Raw genomic sequence first — 17,923 nt, forward strand, 5'->3', positions numbered from 1 at the left:
CCTCAGCAAGTTAGAGTGGCCATGGAAGGACCACTTCTGTCCACTTGCACACAGGCCGTGGAACATACCAGGGTTGGAGTTCACCAAAGCCCTGCCTTATGTTCACTCTTGAGGCAACAGCTGGGGGAGATGTCAGGAGTCTCCTATGCTGGGGAGGAAACTTATGCTAGGGTCTGGGGAAGGCCAGTGGAGGGCTGAGCAGGGCTGAGGCCAGGAGTAGGAGTCACGGAAGACAGCAAGGGCACCATATTGCCTGTGGGGGGTCTCCTAGGATCTGAAAGTGGCATCTTGGGGCTGGAGGGGCCACACTTCCCCGGGAGAGTCCCTTTTTCATCTACTTCCTGTTAGCAGCAACGGTGGGGCCAAGACCAAGCTGCCTGGCTGCCCCGAGATGGCTGAGACTCAGATGGGGAAAAGCAGGAGAGGAGGAGGAGGAGGAGGAGGAGGAGGAGGAGGAGGAGGAGGAGGAGGAGGAGGAGGAGGAGGCGGCGGCGGCAGGCAGCGGCTGTGGCTTTGGTCTGTGATTTCTGTGGGAACAAAAGTGCAGCATGGCTCTTGCACGACGTTCAAGGGTATGAAGAAGATGATAGTGGCGCATGAGGACATCGCCAGGCCTCATGTGGGCCACACCGCTCTTGAGTAAGCCCATAGCTGTCACCAACACTTCTGCAGACAGGGATTCCTAGGCACAGAGCAGCTGAGAACCGCCAAAGTTTCCTGCTGGCACCTGAACCCGACCCGAAGGGAGCCCCAAAGAGTCCTAGATCTGCTGCACTCTGTTGAAGTCCAAGTGGCCTGTGTATGTCTGGCATTGCATGCTGTCTGTCTCTCCTGTCCTGGCTCCAGCTGTGTGTTTTCAGTGTTTGCCTGTTGTACTGAACCTCAGGTCTGGCTGTCAATTCTCTGGGTCTTCCTCCATGACTACCACCAGATATGGCTATGGAGTGTCTTTGGGCTTGCTGGGCAAAGATGGAGGATTTATTAGAGTATTTAGCTTCCTGGCTCATTTGTAAAATGAACAAGGTGACCTGCTGATCCATCAGGATGTGGCTATGGGCTCATCCAGGCTTTCTACGGAGTCCTGGTTGCAGCAATGAGCTGTTTTGACCTTGGCCCAGGGTAGTGCCTTCTCTCTAGGGTGGCACAGGGTGTATGTGTGCTATACTAGGGATGTTGCCTTCTAGGACAAGGTCTCCTAAACCTTAGCCAGAAGATCCTGGTGACACTTCAGAGGAGGGTGAGAGCCAGGCTCCCCGTGGAGCCGTGTTGAAGGACAGACACTCATCTGTGGCTGTCTTGTGCGTAGCAGGTGCTGTTGGTTTAAGGAGGTTGCAATGTGTAGGGTTTTCTGTGCTTAAAGTTTTTAAAGGAACTCTTGGATCTGGATTGAGAAATTAGGAAATACTGTGGACCTGGGCTTGTGGTGGGACCCACTGTCCCCCATACCCTAGCCCAGGGTCAGCAGTATGCAGGGAGTTGGCTGGCCTCTATTGACTCCTTTTAGGTGAGGGCAGGTTGATCTTAGGCCAGCATTTTCTCCCTCCTGTGCTCTCCAGCCCGGGAGTGGACAAATGGGCCTACAGGTACCGAATCCGAGCTGACGGGCATCTCACTCCTCCAAGGGTGAGGCTTCCTGGTTGTGGTTTCAGATCACAGAGCCAAGGTCTGGTGGTTGGAGTCCTTTGTCTCTGCCTCCCTGCTTCTCTTCCTGTTGCTCTCTCGTCTCCTGCTCCACCCCCACTGCTCTTGCCTCTCTGTCTTTCTCCATCTCTTTCTTGTTCACCAGGGAGAACTCCGGTGGATTCAGCCTCCCGAGTGTTCTCCAGTGCTTCTGAGGCCCGAGGAGAGTGCCTGGGCAGGGGGATTGCCTCTTTTCAGTCACCTCCTATACTGGACTGGCAGAAGATCTCTTGGACCCTAGATCTAAATCCCACTATGGTGGAAACACACTGGTGTGGAAGTCAGCCTCCCCAGACAGTTTTCCCAGAGTCCTCTGTGGGATCAGGCACATGATGGGGGGCCACGTGTACACTCCACAATAACTACCCTCAGCCTTCTTTCTGATGTTTCCCTCCCTGACTCATTCAGAACTCCATTAAGAGAAACCTTCTTTCAAGCAGTGGTGGTGCACACCTTTAACCCCCGCACCTGGGAGGCAGAGGTTTACAAAGTTCCAGGACAACCAGGGTTACACAGAGAAACCCTGTCTCGAAGAAAACAAACAAACAGAGAGAAAAATGAATTTTAGATTAAGTTGTACTCGTCCCAGGAACTAGTTTTGTTGCTATTTATTCCTCTACATATAAAGAATAATCCTACACTAGGGCCAGGGAGGTAGCCCAGCTGATAAAGTGCCTGCTGCATAGTCATGAGGACCTGAGCCTGGATTCCCAGCACCCATGTGAAGTCTGGGCACAGAAGCAGGTGTCTGTGACCCCAGTGCTTGGTTGGGTGATAGGGTAGATCCTTAGAGCTCACTGGCCAGCCAGCCTCGCTGAATTGATGAGTTCCAGGTACAGTAAGAGATGCTGTGCTGGAAAACTTAGGTGGAGAGTAACCATGTGTGGTGGCACACACCTTTAATACCAGCACAGAGGATCTCTGTGAGTTCCAGGCCAGCTAGGGATACACAGTGAGAACCTTTCTCATCAATCAATCAATCAATCAATCAAACAACACATGAAGAGTGATGGAGGAAAGGCACCTGATATCAGTCTCTGGCTACCACACACATATATGTTCATGCGCATACATATATTTACACCACATGTACAACATATGCACACACAATGGACAATCATATATTTAGTATTTTTTGGTCATACTTTACACATGGGTTGAAATTTTACCTCTTTTTGGTAGGAAAGCTTAAGTATACCTTTGTGTTATTAGGAACTCTGATTTTGAAGGGCTCAGCTACACACAGTCTAGTGATCATTGGATTTCCTCTTCTTGAATGTCTACCATGTTTCCCCTGCCCGAGGGCAGCCCTGGGATGGCAGGTGATAGCTCTGTCTGTTGGAGACCCCAGAGCAGCATCCCTTGTTCACAGCAGGAGGGGAACTTATCATGTCACACTGCAATGCCCAGGCCCACAACTATACACAGATGTGCATTATGACGATGCTAATTTGTCTATAAGAGGCCTCTAGAGCTGCCTGGGGCGCTTGGCCTCCAGGTATGGTGGCAGGACTCCATCTTAATCCTTCCCCAAATACTGAAGGAGGTGAGTGGGCACCAAATGCCCTGACCCGAGTCACTGATTAGACACAGAGTCAGGAAGGGCATCAGTCGGGGGTGACACAAACGTCTAGAGCTCTGATGCATTTGGATGCTGGCAAGTGTCCCCTGTACCTGAGAGTGAAAGCAGCTGGCAGCAAAGGGGAGTCCTGGGGGTGGGGCCCTCGGGGGCCCAGTTAACAGTGCAGAGTTGGGTCTTGGAGGAGTCGTGTTTGGAGGCAAAGGAGCAGGCCTGAGCCTGCATCCTGGAAAGTCTGAACTCTGGCCCACAGGCAGGGTGTGGAGGATGGCAGCAACAGTAATTGGGTGACGGGTACATGAGGAGGAAAGACTCAGCCAGAGATTTGGGAACCGGGGCAGCAGAGCTTGGCAGAAGGGGGCACAGTCTCCGGTGTGTGTGACACTACGCAGCGAGATCCTTTCCAGATGGCACTGTGCGCAGCAAAGGAAGGCGAATGATGGGGGGAGATGAGTCCTGTCCCAGAGCCCAGGGTGGAGGCCTGTCCTAGGGTGAGGCTGGGGCCCGGCTCTGTCCGCACCGCCTTCCTCCTCCCCCACGCTGGTCAACTGAGAGCGGCCAGACGCTGTCCACCAGCGGTGCCGAGCTCGCTTTATCAGATAATAAATAAGACGGCTGGAGCCGTCCATGTCAACATCTTGGCGGCATGCGGGCCCAGAGGGGAGGGGGCTACTCCTGAGGGCTTAGTCAGCCCCCTCCCCTTTGAGGCCGGGGTCAGCCCCTACCCAAATGTTTGTGTAGGGAATTCAGGCATCAGGGCTGCCCTGCCCAAAGCCTGGCGGCTACAGGAAACCAAGTCTCTCTGGCCTCACTTCATCCCGTGGAGAGGGAGTGAAGGGGCCATGACAGGGGCTTAGTTCATTGGATCACGTGGTCTATGCATGGGATACGCCCAGAGAGACTCTGGTTCTCAAGTGGAGATAGGGTCCAGAATGGTTGACTGGTTGGCATTAATAAAGGGTAATGTGGGAGGTGACCCACTCCAAGATACAGAAGGGTGGAACTGGGAGTGGGGACACATTTGAGTCTCTCTGCCAGCTGTGTCCCTACACTAACTCAGTCCCACAGAAGGTTGGAGCCTGACCTCAGCTGCTGTCCAGGCCTATCCTTAGAGGCACCAGAGGGACTCTGAAGGTCAGGCACTCCCCAGCTGTAGGTCCATGTCCAACCAAACACAGGGAACTAGGACCACGGAGCCAGCATCTGCTCAAGGGAGAGTGGATCTGAATCCTGTGCTCTTCCTGGCATCCTTTCTTCTTTATGCAGCCTCTCTCCTCTCCACCCAGGCCACTCTACCCACAGCCCGTTCACACACCCTGGGGAACGCTGCCTGAGCACCTGGAACTGTCCCCAGGGCTGTGACAAAGGACAGCAGTGAGGACCTTGCGGATGGCTGGTGACAAGGCACCTTCAGTCTTTTGATGAGAGAGCCACATGATGATGTAGCAAGCGGGCTGTTCTAAGAAATGCCCTTATTTGGTCAAGTAGGAAGCTACCGCCCTTCACATACCTCCTCCCAGTGGGTTTTCCCTTCTGAGCCATCTAAGCTTTCAGAAGAGCACCTGGGAGAATTTGCTCTACTTTGTGGCAGGCCACCCTTTTGAGCCTAAGAAACGCTCACCCTTTGTTTGGCTGTATCCCTGCAAACTCAGGTCCCAGTTCAACATTGTAGCAGTGTCCACAATAGTTAGGGACCTGCTCTTAGGGTCTGGTGGCTGATACTCAGCCATAAAGCATCTAGGGGTCAGGTTTCACCCTGCACACACAGAGAACACACTGATACAAGGTGACCAGCTGCAGTAAGACCCTGGAATAGAGTAGGAGCGTAACACACCAGCCTGAAGGAGGAGTGCCTGTGTGCTGGCTGTGGATCGGAGAGCATGGCCACAGCTGGAGGGAAAAAGAAACTCCGACTGATGGGGCCTGGGCTGCCCGTCTGTATGTCCGGTGTGTTCTACTTTGCTACCTCACTGGGTCTCCTTCCTTCCCTGGGTTGCCCAGAACACATCATGGGGGCCAGAAAATATTTTGGACAGGAAGGGACAGACTTGGGGAGCTGTGGCCCCTGCGGCTTCATGGTCTGGGGTGCTGTAGCTCAAAGGTGATAGAGACGAGTGCATTGCAGGCAGCGGACAAAGGGGCCTTCCTTTCCATCCTGCTGTTCAGAAAAGGCCCCTAGTTGCTCTGCCTGTGGATGCATACAGCTCATCTGGTGGCTTATGACCAATGGGCAGGATGGGGATGGGGGTGGGAGCAAGGAGCTGTATTAAGGACTTGGCTCACTGGCTTCCTCCTGAAGAGGAGAAAATTTAAATTTAGCAGCAGTGACCATGCCCAGAGGTGGAGCCCATGGCCTTCTTCACTTCAGCTATCTCCTTAGTTAAGAAACTGGAGTTAGAAACTTAGTTAAGGAACTGGAGAAATGGCCCAGTGGTTAAGAGCACTTGTTGCTTTTTCAGAGGACCCTGGTTCAGTTCTCACCACCCACATGATGGTTTCCAACCTCTTTAACACTAGTTCTAGGGGATCCTAAGATGCCTGCCAGCCCCAGGGATGCATGTGATACACATACATACATGCAGGCAAAACACTCATACAGATATAATAGAGAAATTAAAAAGAGAGAGAGCCGGGCAGTGGTGGCACACACTTTAATCCCAGCACTTAGGAGGAAGAGGCAGATGGGTCTCTGTGAGTTTGAGGCCAGCCTGGTCTACAGAGCAAGTTCCAGGATAGCCAGAGCCACATAGTTAGATCCTTTCTCAAAAAAAAAAAAAAAAAAACAAACCAAAAACAAAAACCCAAATCAACCAACCAACCAAAACAAAACAAAACAAAACAAAAAAAGAAAAAGAAAAAAGAAAGAAAAGAAAAAGAAGTGAGAACTGAGAGGGATCTCTTATGTTGGGTCTCCCTCTCTCCTGAGTTTTCTTCCTCTCCATCCAAAAGAAAGCCACCTGCCTGTGCCTCTCACTGTGGATCTCTCCAGGAGCCTGCCTGGGTTGGTGAGTGCCTGGTGCCACCTCCAAATCAGGGATCCTCCCAGTGACCACAGTAACTAGGTGGGTGCATGAGTTACAGATCTGATCACAGATACCTCTCTCATCACAGAAGGGGAAACTGAGGACAAAAGAGACTCCCAGAGACAGTACTGCAGTGAGAACACTGTTCTGAGACCTTTTGCACAGCCCGCATGCAGCTGCTGTGGTCTGGTTTGTGTCTGTGCACACTTGGGGTGTGGGTTCTTAGAGGTATCACATGGTGCCACCTGTGTCTGTCTCTAGCCCCCTCCCCCTCCCTACCCTAGTATCTGGGATGTGATAATAGACATTCAGGGAGCTGGCTTTGCCTTCCCCGGATCCATGGAGGGTGAGGTACGCCTATTCGGAGCCAGTGACGGGCCCTGTGATATCTGCAGAGACTGTAGGCTACTGCCCCTTGCTGCCCTTCTAACTGGGGCCCACTGTCTCTGCCTCAAGCTGAACTAGGTGGAAGGATCAAGGGTCCGCACAGGAGAAAGGATGGGGTGGTGTTCACGGTTAGGTGACCCCTTAACTCCTCCACCTCCCGGTTTCCTCCCCAGGGCGTGAAATCCTGGAAATGCCAGGAAGTAGCCAATAGAAATGAGACCTGTGGGGGTGTGGCCTACAGAGCACCCTCTTCCTCTCACTGCCTGTCACCTCCCTGCACCAGGGCCCTAGGACTGACCTGCACCTCTCGGGCAGGGTCACAGCCAGTTGACATGGTGTGGTATGAAGGGTATGCTGCAAAGGACCGTGTTACCAGTTGACGGAACGATAGCTGAGCCAGGCCACAAGGCCAGCTCCACAGTGTCTCTGTGTGGGTCTGCTCACCAGCAAAGCCTTAGCACACAGATTGCCAGAACAAGGCCTTTTATGCCCTGTCAGGAGACAAGCATACAAATAAATACAGAAGTCTGTGGTGCTGGCCAGAGGGATGTATTTCCCAGGGGTGATGTCCTGGTACAGTGCTCAGCTTGCACACCGGTCTCTGATAGCTCTGCATTTGTAGGCAAGAGAGCACCCACTCAACCTTGCAGAGTCAAATATGGAAAGTTAAGAACTCGAGACCCCAGAGGCCTTGTGTTGGGTCCCCTCCTTCTTATTGCCCGCCTGGGCTCTGTTTGTTTCCCTTGGATCAGATTTTACTGTGGGATGCTGTGAACCTTTGCCAGCTGCTACAAACTGTAAATGTTGACTGTTGATGGCATTCAAGTCATTGGTGGGTATCTCCATTCGTCTCGACTACAGAGGGGCCCGTGAGGGCTCTGGGGAGTCCATTGCTATCCTGGATGAGCCTTCAAGCCTTCTTCACCCACCAGCCTTCTTCTTCTAGGCTGTCATCGCAGAACATTCCCCCACCACAGTGGTGAGGGACCCCTGGGGCTGCTGGCTCAGGTGCTAACCTCTGCTCCTGGGACCCCTTGGCCTCTGCTCTGCTCTAGGAGCCAGATTTGCAGGCTCTGTTCCTGGGATCCACTGTGGTGACAGTTTCCTTAGCACCTAGGCCAAGGCCAGGGCACACCAGGCCTCCTGACGCAGGACCCCACTGAGGCCAGCCTGGGGGCTCAGGGACGAGGAGGTGAAGGCAAAGTCTTCAGGTTCAAACTTGAACTCCAAATTACCAGGAGCCAGGGATTCATCCGCTGGGCTAGAGGCCTGCAGGCAGGATGGGGTGGGTGAGTATAGAGGAGTCTACCACCTCTCTGGGGCTGGGAGGCATGCCATAGGTGATTTGCTCCAAGGGCCCTCAACCTAGAATGAGTGCAAAGGCCCCCGAGGAGCATGATAGTAAGTCCTGCAGGGCTTTGGACCACACATAGCTCTGGGGAAGGAAGCCACCACATTGGTGGTTGAGGGCTAAGTGTCCAGCAAAGCTCTGGGAGAGGTCCTGGGTGCTTGATGGGATCTGAGTTGGTGAAGAGTCAAGGTTCTCCAAGGAAGTGTGAGGACCTGTCTCTTGCATTCCCCTGCCTCATGCCCCTTACCTGGGAGGTGACAGTGGGTCCAGCACACACCGGAGATGCCAGACTGGGCTCTGCCTTCAAAGTGGTGCCTTGGTCCTCAGTGTTGGGGAGGGTGGGGGAAGAGGCTGCAGTGTTTGCTGCGGATCCTGGAAGGGAAGATGGGGGATGTTTACAGAAGGGGCCTAGATCTGCCGTATTTCCTGCCACGCGGCCAGTTCTCTTGTCCTTGTCCAGGAAGGTTCAGAGACTTTTGTTTTGTTTTGTTTTGGTTTGGTTTTTCGAGACAGGGTTTCTCTTGTGTAGCTTTGTGCTTTTCCTGGAACTCACTTGGTAGCCCAGGCTGGCCTCGAACTCACAGAGATCCGCCTGACTCTGCCTCCCGAGTGCTGGGATTAAAGGCGTGCGCCACCACCACCCAGCGAGACTTTTTGTTGTTTGCTTGTTTGTTTTTTTGAAACAGGGTTTCAAACAGGATTAAAGGCATGTGCCACCACCGCCTGGCCAGAGACTTCTTAAAGTCACATAGCACTGAAAGGTGAGGGTTGGGTATGGCTTTATCTATCCCACTTTGTGATGATATTTTATTTGTGCATCCCAATAAAACTTATCTGGGGATCAGAGAAACAGAACCAATCACAGCCAGCCTTGCCTCACTAACTCCTCAGCCTCCAGAGCGAGACTTCCTGTTTACTCACGCCTTACATACCTTTCTGTGCCCTGCCATCTTCCTTCCTAGTGCTGGGATTAAAGGCGTGTGTGCTTCCCAAATATTTGGTAGCAAAAGCATTGAGATCTCAAGTGTTGGGATTAAAGGCGTGTGCCACCACACCTGGTTCTGTTTCCAGGGTGGCCTTGAACTCACAGAGATCCCAGAGTGATAGGATTAAAGGTGTGTGCCACCACTGCCTGACCTCTATGTATAATTTGGTGGCTGGCTCTGTTCTCTGATCTCCAGATAAGTTTTATTGGGGTGCACAAATAAAATGTCACTCCACCACTTCTGTCCCACTGTTTGGCCAGCTCACATCATATGCCCCTCCCCCAACAAGCTGAAGGACTCCCATTAGGGGCAGGGTTAGAGTGAGACTCAGAGGCCTGGGAGTGTGTCCTCCCGCCCCCCCCCCCTCGCTGGGCTCCCTGCGCACCTGAGGAGCCCTTGATCTTGGCAGGGTTCTTCGGCTTTCGTTTTCTTGTCTGGATGCTCTCCTTTTTCATTGCTAGTGGCCGTGGCACCTGGCAGGACAGCAAGGGTAGGTGGCTGCTCCTGTCCCTGCTCACCCCTAGGCCCTTGCACAGGCCCTTCCACAGTCACCTTCTTGTCCCACCCTGGAGATGCCCATCCCATCTGCCTGAGAGACAAGAGGTAGGGCTGAGTGCATAGAGGGCAAGATTTGGGTGTCCAGCATCCATCCTAGGCTGGAGAGCCCTGGGGCGCTCCATGAGGGGCAGGTCTGCACAGTGGGCCTGGAGGCAACAGCTTGGTCTTCCGGAGGAGTGGGTGTAGCACTCCCATGGCAGGTTCAAGCCAGGGGCCAAGGGCGGGGCGGTCTAGCTGGGGCAGAGGGGCGACCCCGTGATTCTGGATGGAGATAGCTACTTCCTGCCACTCACCCCATGGAGCTTCATGTAGAGGCCGCAGGCATTGCACACAGGCTCTCCCTCCGCATTGCGCCTCCAGAGGGTGGTGGCGGCAGTGTGGCAGTTGGAGCAGCGGAGGCCGGATCGACGGGATGAGGACTGGGGTGGGACAAGTGAGCTGGGGTAAGTCCGGGAACTGGGGGACAGAACCCAGACTTGGGGGGCTCTTGTGCAGTAAATGACAATGAACAGGATGGATCGGAGCTAGACTCAGCAGTTACCAGCTGCCGGGTCAGGGACCACTCTGCTTGCGTGAGACGTTTGGGGGTGCGGAAGGCTTGAGGCCTCCATGGACCTGTCTGGCAGAATATGATGTCCTTTGTTCACCAAAGCTTCGACCCACTGGCCTTCTGGTCCCAGGACCAGTCCCTTCACCCCTGGGCATTTCCCATCATTGAGATGTAACAGACCTTTCAGGATCTGGTTGTGGGATTCTGAGGCCACCTGGACCCTAAGCTCTTCCTAAACCCCACAGCCCAGTCTGGCTGTGACATTATCTATTCCAGCTACTGGCACCACACTATACTGTTCTGTCCCTACCTTAGTCCTGCCCTTTAGCAGTGCCTCTGACACCCCAACTGTCCCTTTTATGGCTCAGGGCTTCAGACTGAACTACAATTCTAGAACATCAACCAAAAGGGACAGCTAAGCTTTCGCGTAAGTGTACCCCCTGCAGGACTTGGAATATGATCAGTAAGATATCTGTGTTTATCGGGAAGTCACACTTAACTAGGTGCCTGGTACTTTGCAGATCCCAGTTCCTGCTGGATCTGCAGACCTAGGGGAGCCCTGGCCTGTGGCTTCTCTTCTTTGCCTTCTGAGACATGGTGGGTGAGAAGCGAAGGCGAGTGTCCCATGGCAGACCGTACACAGGAAGAAGGATTCACGGACTCATCCCACACCCCCAGAAGTGCAAGAGAAAAGTCGAAACCATGCTGCAATCTTTTCATCGCGATTATGCTTTACTTTTGCAAACTAAGAACGTAGGAAAAAACAGTGACCCAAGAAGTCATTGTCTTTTCCTGAACCTTCACAAACGGCCAGTCACTGCACAGAGGGGGAAAGGGAGCCCAGACGTGTCAAGGGACCACAGGGAACTGAGGGGCCAGGGGGGCAGAGCCTCCTCTTTCCTCTGAACACTGGGGCACATGCCCGTTTGCCACACCCCGGCGGGTCCCCACTCCCCCGAGCCTCCATCCGGCCTTCCTCCTTGTCTGTGCAGGCAGCCTGGCCACTTCAGGTGCCCACAGCGAGCCTCTCCTGGATGCGTTCTTTTTGTCTGTTCTTTTCAAAAGAAGTTCATCTTCAATGGCTGCTCACCCGAAGGAAGAGCTGCACCGAGTGCTAGCCTCCAAATTTCCAAGGTGGACACTCAGGGGAGGAGGCTGGAGCCCTCCTTGGAGGGCAAGTCATACATTCAGGAGAGCCTTTGGAAACGAAAGCTGCGGTACAAAGTGTCGCAGAGTGGCTTCCTTGGAACCCAGAACCCAGTTACCCAAGACTGGCTGGGTGGAGAACCAACTGGAGCCTTGGAGATAGGCCAAGGCTGGAAATGCCTCCAGTTCCAAGTGGACCCTCTCCTTTAGGAGACACAGCAGACTAGGGCCAAGATTTGTCCCTTGACTACTGAGGGAAAACTGAGGGGGATGTTAGTGGTGAGAAAAGAACATTTCTGGGGGTGGGCGGTGGGGGCAGAAAACCCACCCCTCTACCCCAGAGCAGAGCAGGGGCTCTTGCCTGGTGTTTCTTTGCCTATTACTGTGCCTGGGTGCCCAGTTCAGAACCTGGCATGGAGGAGAGGGACAGGACAGGTCTGTTGCCTGGGGAGACGGTACCCCAGGCCTCGGATGCAGTCCTCCACGCCTGGGCTGTTTTTATCTAGTTGTTATCTATGGTTTCCGCATTAGTGGATGTCACGGAGAACAGGCTGGGCAGCTCACGTGGAGAGGGGTTCCATTATAAGGCAGATCACTGAAGGAAGGGACCAGAGGGCACAGCAGCCTCTAAAGTGGCCCCTCAGAGGGCAAGAGGCAAAGTGGTGGGCAGAATGGGTCTACAGATCCCCAAATTCCAGGCCAGCTCAGAGGAAGAGAAGTCCCTTCCTGCATCCTACCTGCCTCCTCACAACGTTGTCCCCATCTTAGGGCCTCACGTGCCCATAACACAGAGTGTTCAAAGATACAGCCTCATGCTAGTGCCTCAGGAAACCACGTTCGACACGCTTCTCAGGCAGGACTGGGGCGGCCAGTCCCCCGACCCTGCCTGATATGGGCATGGGGACCTTCTGAAACCTGGAGGGTGAGAAGCACCCTCCCAGATGGGAGACGTTGACACTCATCTGGGGTTCACAACTTTAGACAGGAGGGCCTGGTACTCAGGAGCAGTCCCGCCCAGGTAGGAGACCCATGCACCCACTCTAGCCTCCACAGCAAGAACATTAGGTGATCTGCCAACACCGACCAAACACCAACCAAACAAACTTGAACTTGAAGGTTTGCCTGTGAGATGGTAGAGCAAAGCTACTTCTTGCCTCAACAACTCTTGGTGGCCCAAGCCTGAGCTTCATTCACTTCTAACCAGCCACTACGTGACCATGTACCAGAAAGAACCAAAAGTGAAAACAAGATTTAGCCAGCGAGACAGGCAAAAGGCAGACGCCTGGTTTCCTAGGGACCCCAAAGTATAGGCAACTGCTGCCGCAGAACACATACCCAAAGACTCTTTCATTTAGGTTCTCGACATCACCATCAGTGGACCAGTGCCCCTTCCCTCAACTCTCTCTGTGCCGGTCACCTTGAGGCCTCTAATACGGCCAGGATGCCACCCACCATTACCACCAACACAATCCCACTGAGCACTGAGCCCTCAGGGTCCCACAGAGACTGTGGTTTATGCATCCAGGGCAGAGCTCACTCTCAAACCTGATCCTGGGACACCCTGGGGCCAGGTGGCAAGTGGCTTTGAAACACACACTGTTCTGCCAAGTAACCTGCCGATGCTGCGTTGAGTTTTAAGACCTGAGCCAGATTGATATTAGGAGTCCTTGCTCAGATCCTGATGGTTCCCTGAATATTTTCAAACTCCAGGAAGAGATGAGTTGGCCTGGCCCAACCAGGAGCCTTGGGAGGCTCACAGTGCCCTGTGCTTCAATCCCTACCCCATCCTTTAGGAATCCGGACACCACTGAGTGTGCAGGAGCCAGCCATTTCCTTTATTCCCTTTGTAGCTCTAGCCCTGGTCTTCCCCTGCCACACTCACCAGACGCTTCTGAGGCCTCACTAGTGGCCGGTTGACGCCGTTCATCTTGTGATAGAGGCCGCAGGCGTTGCATAGGTAGTGCCCTGTGCCGTCACGGCGCCACAGTGGTGTAGACAGGGCTCCACAGTTGACACACTCCCGGCCCTCACCGGGGAACTCCTCCAAGAAGTCAGGTACTGTGGGGACAAGAAGCTCGTGGGCTGGGGCCTCTGCCCCTCCAGAAATCCTGAGGGCTCCTGCTGGGCTCTGCCTTCCTTTTATATAAATTCCTTATATTTACTCATTAAAAGGGCGATTTATTTATATACTTAGTCTTATTTAGTTTTTAATGAAATTTGTTAGGGCTGGTTTTATAAGACAAGAATACAAATAAACCAAACTTTAAGGTAGATACCTGAGATGGCCCCTTTCTTAACTAGGGTCCACGTCAGCCTTTGTATTTTTAATAAGCTTTGGAAGCAGATGTGTCTACACAGGCAGAGGGAAGGGATGGCAGAGCCTTATTTCCCTCCCTCCCCACCCCACTTGAGGATCTCCTGTGTAAGTGTGAGTGGGCCTCAAGGGGGGGTGGACTGGGAGACAGAGACCTGGGTCAACTACTATCCTCCCCCAGAAGGCAAGACCACAGGGCATCAGGGAATATGGGTCCAGTTCCAGGTATAGCCAGGAACTACAGATATGCAAGCAGTGGGACAATGGCTGGGGGCAGGGTGGGATCAATCATCTACCCGCTGGAGGTGGGTACCAGGCACAGGAGCTGCCCTTGTCTAAGTGCACTAGATTGGTTTGGGCCAAGAGGGGGCTATGAATCAGGCGGCAGGCTTCCACATTCTTGGAGAGATGGCCTGGAGGAGGCCCTGGGGCTGCAAACAGAGGTTGGCCCTCTTTGCTCTGACTGTGCCTCAGAAATACTCAGAAACCCAGAGGAGCAATTCTCAGCCCAACAACCTCGGGATCTAATCTAATCTAATGCATGTTCCTGGGAGGTGTGGAAATCTCAAGCTGGAATGCCAGTGTTGCAGAACGGGAAGGCTGTGGTGTCTTGTTCAAATAATCAGTATTTTGAACTTTATAAAACTCATTTTTAGCCTGGCATAATGGTGCATGCCTGTAAGCTCAGCACTTAGGAAGGCTGAAGCAAAAGGACCTGCTGTTAAGTTTGAAGCTAGGTTGGTCAACGCAATAAGACCCTGTCTTAAAACCAAAAATAATTTCCAAAACTTTCCAAGAAAAGTTTAGGTTGTAGGTTCCAAAATGATATAATCCAGAACGCTATTTTGGGGTTTGGTCGGGTGAAAAACAGAAATATATTATTTTTTTGCTATTGTGCTGAAAAAAAAAAAGAATTCTGGATCGAGTGCTTTTCATTGTACTGTGTTCCGAAAAGGTTCCTGTATCCTGGCAATTCTAGGAGGGATTCTGTGGGTCAGACCGGGACGGTGAGCCCTGACTGCAGGAGGGCGCATCTCGGCTTTTCTCATGCATTGTATTTCGTAGCGAGCGAGTACATCGCTGCGCGAGTTAACATTAGAACCATGTCCACCGGACAACCCCAGCCCAGTACTCACCGAAGGTGGCCCTGCGGCCAGGGAGGCCACTAGGGCGGCCCTGCAGACCGTGAAGGATGCTACCATCGAAGGGTCCGGGGGTCCATGAAGGGGCTACGTCGGGACTCACGTATGCCGGGTAGGTTGTGGGGTACGAGGCACTCATGGGTCTCCCGAGCGGGGTTGGGTACTGTTCGCGAGCCAGCAGCGCGCCCTGGAAGGCGCCGCTGTCCCGGGCCCCTGCGCTGCCGCTGCTGCCAGACCCCGCTGGGCTGTGTGTGAACGGGAAGGTGGCGGCTCCCGGTGGGTGTGCAGCTGGTGGGTGCGGGCTTCCAGAGCCGAAGGCTGAGGAGTCAGCGGCAGCTGCCTGAGTCCAGCTAGAGTGTGCGGCAAGCGCGGGAGGCTGCGAGCTGGGGTCACACGCAGGCAGGTAGGGCAGCATGGAAGGCACACGCGTGGGTGCCACGAACACCGGGGAGCCGGCTCCCGAAGCGTGCAGAAAGGCTCCCGAGTCGGCGTAGGTGGCCTGCCCAGGGCTCTGGGCCAGCGCCAAGCTCTGATACATTTTCCCCCCTGGCACGAGCTTGACCTGCAGAGAAGAAAGACAGGCGTCGAGGGCAAGAGTCACTGTGTCCCCTACATCAGCTCTCACGCTCGCCCTGGGTAGGTGCTGCTGCTCGGCTTGCAAACTCCGCTTTTTTGAGTCCGTTTCACTGGGGCAGGTCCAGAGTTCCTCCAAGTGGAATGCCTGGGTTAGAAGAGGCGCAGGGCCCCAGGAGCGAGGTCCTTGCCACGCGAGGTGAGATCGCCGGCCAAATCCCTCACCTGCGGAGCAGGAAAGCGCGGTTCTGACCCAGGGCCCGTGACCGGTGGGTTGTAGACTGGGTCTCCAGCCGGAGCCTCTCTGCAGGGAATCCCGGGAGCTCCGGCCGCCCCGCCCCCACCGGGCCGCCCCTTCCCTCTCCGAGTCGGTGCCTCCCTCCCCTTAGGGTCAGCGCCAGGGCTCCGGCCGCAGTGCCACGTGACTCGAACTGGCTCCGCTTGTCGGGCTCTGGGACCACAGCGCACCCGCGTCCCCTCAGCTGAGCGCGAACAAACGCAGGCGGTGCGAAGAGGCTGAGCGCGCTCGGGGTCCTGGGACAGCAGCCGCTCTAAACGAAAATCCCGAACTTTGTTGCTGTGTTCACAGGTCTCAGCCCTCGCCCTTCGTTTATTCCAAGCTCCAGCCCAAGGCTGGTTTAGAGGCCGGTTCCATGTCCCGTGGTTGAGTCGATGGCCCAGGCCTCACTGAACCTAAAGACCCATGGTGCTGGAACTATGTTGGCCCGCACTTGAGGCCCCTATTCTTCTGGGCCTACATGGGGATCTAGCTTCCATAGGGACCGCAGGGCTCAGGCCTCTATTCTCTTACTGGGTGTTTTGTTCACCAGCAATTACTCGAAGCAATTACCCAAAGTCCACCAGAAACTGCACAGCCGGCTTCGTTTTTGGACAAGCAGGACCACCGGGGAGGGACTCAGTGTCAGCGAACCCTGAGCGGAGCAACGTAGTTCCTAAGGCCACAACAGTTCCGACTGCTAGACTCAAAGTCCCGCGGCTTTCGACTTGGCCAGAGTCTCTTTGAGGTGCTGGAAACGCAGGCCCTCACATTCCTGGGAGGCTGGTGCTCAGAGCACCTAGTTCAGTTTTGCTGTGACTTCTGTCCCCTGGCTTACCGAGCATTCCAGATGGAGAGCACTCAGAAGGTGCAGCAGCCCTGGAGGGCCCGAAGATGGCTGCGAATGTTTCTCACTTGCTCACAAAGGCCCAGGGGTGCTGCGCACAGATACGTGGGTGAGGCAGGAGCTCCTAAGATAAGGGAAGTACCCTGACTAACCTTGGAACCGTGTCCATTGTGCGCTGGCTGTTCAGTGAGGGATTAGTTGTTAGTCAGAAGGGAGCTGAGGATTGCCCTCTGCTCTCTTTCAACTTGCGGGAGTTCTAGGTGTGAGCTACGAGTGGACGTGAGGGGGGCACCCTGGGCCTGGGGGTGGTATAGACTGCCTGATCCCAGCTCTAGAGTTTGAGCCCTGGAGGTACAGAGCAGAAGCTGGCAGGGTTGAGGTAGGGGGTAGGGTGGAGAGGTGGTAGTAGGTTCCTGGGAAGGGGAGTTTCTCAGTGTTTCCTGCTTCAAGTTACCTCCCACGGCATTCTCCTGACTTCTCTTCCTCCCTCCTGGAGGTGGAGACCGGGTCAGGGTTCTGGGCTGGCACTTCCAGCACTGACTTAATGGTTCTCCTTGTACGCACAATTGTGGTGGTATTGTGTTCCCCAAAATATTGTGTACTCTAATAAATTTATCTGGGGTCAGAGAACAGACAGCCACTAAATACAAAGGCTAGAAAATGGTGGCACTCACACCTTTAATCCTAGCACTCCAGAGACAGAAATCCCTCTGGATCTCTGTGAGTTCAAGGCCATATTGGAAATAGCCAAGCATGGTGACACACACCTTTAACCCCAGAAAGCCAGCCTTTAATCCCAGGGAGTGGTGGTAGAAAGCAGGAAGATATATAAGGCGTGAGGACCAGAAACTAGAAGATTTTGGCTGGTTAAGCATTCAGGTTTTTGAGCAGTAATTCAGCTGAGACCCATTCCAGATGAGGACTCAGAGGCCTCGAGTCTGAGGAGACAAGATCAGCTGAGGAACTGGCGAGGTGAGATAGCTGTGGCTTGTTCTGTCTCTCTGATCTACCAGCATTGACCCCAATAACTGGCCTCGGGTTTGATTTTATTAATAAGAACTTTTAAGATTCCTGCTACACACAATGCGTGGGTTGCCAGGCTTGACATCCCTTCTCACTGGAACCCTTCAGGCTTCGCAAAGTGCCCTGGGAGAGGAAGGACATCCAGGTGCCCATTTTGGGAGCATGCTGGGTGCTGTTAGCATTGACCAGTGAGTAGCACAGTAACACTTCACCCTCCCTTGAGAATGTTCACACGAAATGGGGAGATTTCCCCCACCCCCCAGCCCCAGGAATGAAAAGTGAAGAGGCTCCTGACTTGTTGGGGGCTGAGTCCTCCTCTGAGTCCCCAAAATCAGCAGCAGTCCCGGGGTCCTGTGGGGATGGACCTAGAGGGACTCAGGGAATTTTGCTTGGGATAAACCCAGTAAAGTCCCTGAGGTGGAAATAACCATATGACCCAGGCTGGGTTTTGTCCTGTGATAATATATTTATTTTTTTATTAAGAAAA

The 17,923-nt window shown here is 53.9% G+C and overlaps 1 protein-coding gene across 1 annotated transcript; it reads right to left on the reverse strand.

Annotated features, from left to right (window-relative positions):
* Positions 1 to 7,202: 7,202 nt before the first annotated feature.
* Gata5 (GATA binding protein 5) lies at positions 7,203 to 15,874 on the reverse strand. The gene is made up of 6 exons (XM_006976053.4): positions 14,711 to 15,874; positions 13,143 to 13,318; positions 9,858 to 9,983; positions 9,392 to 9,479; positions 8,268 to 8,392; positions 7,203 to 7,938 (listed from the first exon to the last, which is right to left on the reverse strand). The coding sequence occupies exons 1-6, from the start codon at positions 15,252 to 15,254 to the stop codon at positions 7,783 to 7,785; spliced, it is 1,215 nt and encodes a 404-aa protein (XP_006976115.3). The 5' UTR covers positions 15,255 to 15,874; the 3' UTR covers positions 7,203 to 7,782.
* Between the last annotated feature and the right edge of the window lie 2,049 nt (positions 15,875 to 17,923).

This window comes from Peromyscus maniculatus, chromosome 4, assembly GCF_049852395.1.
Source record: "Peromyscus maniculatus bairdii isolate BWxNUB_F1_BW_parent chromosome 4, HU_Pman_BW_mat_3.1, whole genome shotgun sequence".
Taxonomy (NCBI): domain Eukaryota; kingdom Metazoa; phylum Chordata; class Mammalia; order Rodentia; family Cricetidae; genus Peromyscus; species Peromyscus maniculatus.